This window comes from Protobothrops mucrosquamatus, unplaced genomic scaffold (assembly GCF_001527695.2).
Source record: "Protobothrops mucrosquamatus isolate PMUCROS unplaced genomic scaffold, P.Mucros_1.0 scaffold445, whole genome shotgun sequence".
Lineage (NCBI taxonomy): Eukaryota > Metazoa > Chordata > Lepidosauria > Squamata > Viperidae > Protobothrops > Protobothrops mucrosquamatus.
Window position 1 is genome coordinate 264,578 of NW_015386768.1, and position 5,068 is coordinate 269,645.

At 37.8% G+C, this 5,068-nt stretch overlaps 1 protein-coding gene across 1 annotated transcript; it reads right to left on the reverse strand.

Annotated features, from left to right (window-relative positions):
• LOC114922590 (vomeronasal type-2 receptor 26-like) lies at nt 1–4,950 on the reverse strand. The gene is made up of 3 exons (XM_029284223.1): nt 4,867–4,950; nt 3,083–3,209; nt 1–902 (listed from the first exon to the last, which is right to left on the reverse strand). The coding sequence occupies exons 1-3, from the start codon at nt 4,948–4,950 to the stop codon at nt 1–3; spliced, it is 1,113 nt and encodes a 370-aa protein (XP_029140056.1).
• Nucleotides 4,951–5,068: the final 118 nt, after the last annotated feature.

Genomic DNA, 5,068 nt, shown 5'->3' on the forward strand with positions numbered 1-5,068 from the left:
TTAGATATTTTTATTCATCATATTTTCCCTACAATTAAGATGGGGCCTCAATAGGATAATGAAGCATTTTGGGAAAAAGATACAAACCAAGAGACCAGCCCCAGAGGCCAAGATAGAGAAGATCTCCACAGCCACCATGGACTTCCCTTTGGTGCTCAGGTAAGTGGGGAGGAAGATGATCCAAACACTGCAAAAGATCAGCATGCTAAAACTAATGAACTTGGCTTCATTAAAGCTGTCTGGCAACTTCCTAGACAGAAAGGCTACCATGAAACTGACAAGGGCCAAAAAACCTAGGTAGGCAAGGACAATGTAAAACATTAAAGCTGAGCCTTCCTTGCATTCCAAGATGATCTCTCCAAACAAGGAGTGGAAGTCCAAATTGAGAAATGGGGGAGAGGTTACCAGCCAGGTAACACAAAGAACTGCCTGTACCAGGGGACAGGCTAAGACAATGGAGTTAGTCAGTGGTTTTCCTAAGAATTTCCTTGCCCTGCTCCCTGGTTTGGTAGCCACAAAGGCCAGAACCACCATGACAGTTTTTGCCAACACAGAGGAAACTGCAAGGGAAAAGAAAATAGCAAAGGCAGTTTGTCGGAAGAGACAGCTGAGCTTCCTAGGTCGACCAATGAAGAGGAAGGAGCAGAGGAAGCAGAGCAGGAGGGAAACCAGGAGGATGTAAGTGAGTTCTTGGTTGTTGGCTTTGACAATTGGTGTGTCACGATGCTTAAGGAAAATTGCCAGAACTGCCAATGTGATCACAAAAAGAAAAAGAGTGAGAGATGCTAAAATGTATCCCAGGGTGTCTTGATAGGCAAGGAAATGGATCTTCTTGGCAATGCAGTGGTCCTTCTCCTTGTTTGGGTATTGGTCTTCTGGACAGGGGTCACAGCGAGCTGCATCTGAAATCAAGAATCTTTGCCTAAGTATTTCTGGGGCATTCATAGTGAGAATTATCCCTCTTGCCTCCTATCTCAGATATGACTCCTCTCCACATAGACCAACTCAAAAAGAAATTGATATAAGGACTCTCTGGGCAGCTTATGGTGCTCTGTAAAAAACAAATCATTCTTCATTCAAAATTGGATTGTGGGATCAGTGCTTCCCAAGCTCTCTCTAAGTTTGTTGAAATTAGCTCTCTCATTGCTTAAGATGTTGGAATATTTTGGATTACAAATCTTTGATTGATGAACAATTTTTATTATAAAGACCACCTACAAAAAATGAAATGGAAGTCCCATACTCAGCTTTAAATGGTAAAAAACCATCTCTAACACCTGTCCCCAAAGTCTTCAATTTGATATACCACCAAGAAAATATGTATGAAGATCAGAAAGAAATTCTCTCCGTGTTGAAATCAATACAAGAGACTATTGCTCTAGCTTGTGATAAGACTAGAAATAACACAAATTAAATAAAAGTACAATTTTCTAATCTAAATTTACAAACCCAGAACATGACTACAAAGAAGGAACTAGCCACTCAGAAAATAGAAGGAAAACTGGAGGAAGCAGATCCAAAGATGAAGGGTCTAAAGGAAGGAATTAACAAACAGATTCAGACAACTGAAGAACTACAAGACGGAGTGATAATATTGGAAATGGAAAAGACATCTTACCAATCAAGAATTTTAGACATTTGAGGAAAAGGAAGAAGAACTGTTTGAATGGAAGTTATTGCTGTTAGGAGAACTGTGGGGAATTGGAGAAGGAGGGAGACTGTTTAATGAATATCAATGGGTTCATTCTTCCACAAATACTTTAACCAAATGGTCTTTCTTATTCCAAACAATATACACAAAAACAGGAAAAATTACTTGATGATTCAAATGCATTGACTTGTAAAGTTAGTTGGCAAAGGAAGAAAGCTAGAGTAAGACTGAAGAAAATAGAGGTCTTGATCCATTAGATGGGATATTATATTATTAACTAGATGTTTGAAGATGGTGGAGAATAGATAATTGCTAGAAATAGAAGTATTATCATAACTAGAAAGATAAGATTTGTAATTAGAATATTAGATTTTGGTATGAGAAGGAAAACAGGAAAATGCTAAGAAGTTTGAATAAGGGAAAATTTTGGTTACCCAAATATAACTTACTTTGAAATTGTAAAGTATGGAGACATTTTGAACACTGAGGGGAAATTAAAATAAATAAAAAAAGCAAAAACAGGATACTGATTGAACATATCAATATTAAGTGCAAATGCAATTAAGATATGTTTTGGTTAGAAAAGTTATCTAAAACTGACATTATTGATATTATGAGAAAAATGTAACAAAGATGTTGATATTCAATTGTATATTTATTAATAAAAATGAATTGAATTTGCCTAGTGTGGGAAAACAGGTACTACTGGAAGAAGAGAGGAAACATTTGATGGTGTAATATTGGATCTAGATTGAAGAAGTTAATATATACCACTGAATTACTAATAGACCCAGACAACATGTTGTCTGTTAAGTATGTGACTGTAAAACTAGAAAATTAATAAAATTTATATTAAAAAAAGAAATCCTGAATTGCATTGTCATTTGTTGTGTTATTATATCATAAGGTGACACACACATGGACACATACACAGACATATGTATATTGGGAAATGGAAGAGAGAATTTCTCTATTTCCAATCACTTTCTTCTATCATCCGGTGAGACATTTTTTGCAATAAGGTGCTAGCAAACATAGGTAGATTTGATTACTTTCTCTGATACACATTTCCAGAGAGACTGATACTCCTGACAGAAACAACAAACTAAAAGTAATACACAATTTGAACACGCAACCCCCCCGTGTCATTCATTCAGAAAAATAATCAGTAGTTTCTTTTCCCATTAGTATATGACAAGAGGAACGGAAAGGGTAGAAATCTGCACATTTTTGCCTTTAATGTATCCTGTAGCAAATCTGTTGAGGAGAGTAGTCCTGCCAATTCTCATTACTCAGTGGTAGGAAGTTAGGCAGGGGCAGGACAATTTGCATCCATTTCATAAAGAATGTCAAACCCCAAATCTCTTAATATATTGATCTACTGAATGGCTTCCTTGATCCTGAAAGATATATATTTGTAGTATACTCTACCTGTCTTATTGGAAATGGTCCCTTCTGGACAAGGATCACATTGGTAGCAGCAAACCTGCTCACCCTCTGGAACACTGCTTTTCTCTCCTGCTTGGCATCTCTTCATGCCACACCTGGCAAAGGGCACCTTCTGAGAGAGAAAAAAGAAAAAAAAATCGCCTGGTCTACTCAATGATCGTGCATCATTTAATTTCCACATTGACATTTTCGTCTTCAAAGAGCCTTTATAAAAGCTGGTTCACCATTGTGTAACATTAACTGGGAAGAGCTCCTGGGGAATTAAGACTAGTGGCATTGCCAGCTAACAAACTGATGCCTGGTATTGGAACTTCTCTCATGTAAAAAAAGCTACATGTAGTCCCCACTGGGAATGGGAGAACTTGCCACAGCCAACTCACTGTGGCCAACTCACTATGGCTGTGGGACAACGCACTGCGGAACAACTCGCCATGGTCAACTCACCACAGGACAACTCACTGCAGGACAATTTTAACAATTCTATTTAATTGGTTTTTTTTAATTAAAAATTATTTTAATTTTTACCATTTATATTTCATTCTGTCCTTCCTTTTGCATCCTTTCTTTAAGATTCTTAACAACAACAACAACAACAACAACAATAACAATAATAATAATAATAATAATAATAATAATAATAATAATAATAATAATTGTGATGATGATGATGATGATGCAGACAAGCACCTGCAACATAACACCCCTGACTTAACAATTGTCGATAAGAAAGACAAAAAAAGTCTGGATAGTGGACGTGGCAGTGCCCGGAGACAGCAGAATAGACGAGAAAGAACTGGAGAAGATAACAAAATACAAAGATCTACAAATAGAAATAGAAAGACTGTGGCAAAAGCAAGCAAGGGTAGTACCAATAGTCATAGGCACCTTGGGTGCAATCCCAAAACAACTGGAGCACCACTTGAACATCATCATCGGCATTGACACATTCACCATCAGTCAATTGCAAAAGGCGGCCTTACTAGGAACTGCTTCCATTCTGCGACGATATCTGTAATACCATCAAACATGCATATCTGCCTATCCCAGGTCCTTGGGAAGGACTCGATAGGTGGACAAAATGCCAAATCCAGACTGAACATCTGGCTGACTGTGCGATGATGATGATGATGATGATGATCATCATCATCATCATCATCATCATTATCATCATCATCATCAAGTTGGAAGGTACCTTGGAGGTCATCTAGTCCAACCCCCTGCTCAGGCAGGATACCCTATACCATTTTAGACAAATGGTTCTCCAATCCCTTATTACATCTGTCTTTTCCAACAATCTGCCTTTGCCATTTGCCAAAAGAGCAGAAATGGGGGAAGATAATGATCTGATCATGTGAGCACAGGGGCACTCCAAGATCCATAAGTTTGAAGACCAGGAATAAATACCATTTGTTCAGGGCTGTAGTAACTTCGAACAGTTGCTGAACTAATGGTTGTTAAGCAAGAATTACCTATAACTGTGCTTTAGAGCTACAGCATCTTCTGAAAGAATCACAGTTATTCAATTACATAAGAATAGTCCATGAAGTTCACTAAAGATTCCTTCTCTAATTGGACCCTGGGTTTGAACTAAGATTTTTTTCTTAATTCCAACCATTATTGGACACAGCACAGATCAGACTTAATATGGGATATGGAAAGCAGACCACATGGCTGTCCTGTTTCAATTCTTTTTCCCTAGTGAAAAAGACATTATACAGGAGAGAATGAATCTTTCCTTGAATTCAAAACATTTCCTTCCATCTCACCTTTTTGGCCCAGATGATTGCATTGGAGTTGATGGTAAAATCCTGGCCTGGGGGAGCTCCAGAATCTATTTGCCCAACTTTCATGGAGACAAAAGATTGATTGGGGAGGAAAATCCAGTTTAGAAGATCATAATGAGCAGATACTAGTCCATTTTCGGAGAAGGAGACTTTATCTCCAGCACTATTGTTTAAATGGACATTC

What these genes read in the sequence shown, in the direction of transcription:
- LOC114922590 (XM_029284223.1), bottom strand. Translation starts at nt 4,950, where the DNA reads ATGAAAGTTGGGCAAATAGATTCTGGAGCTCCCCCAGGCCAGGATTTT. An exon ending in CAATCATCTGGGCCAAAAAG is followed by an intron (nt 3,210 to 4,866) that starts GTGAGATGGAAG and finishes CTCTCTCAGAAG; the next exon opens with GTGCCCTTTGCCAGGTGTGG. An exon ending in GACCATTTCCAATAAGACAG is followed by an intron (nt 903 to 3,082) that starts GTAGAGTATACT and finishes TCTTGATTTCAG; the next exon opens with ATGCAGCTCGCTGTGACCCC.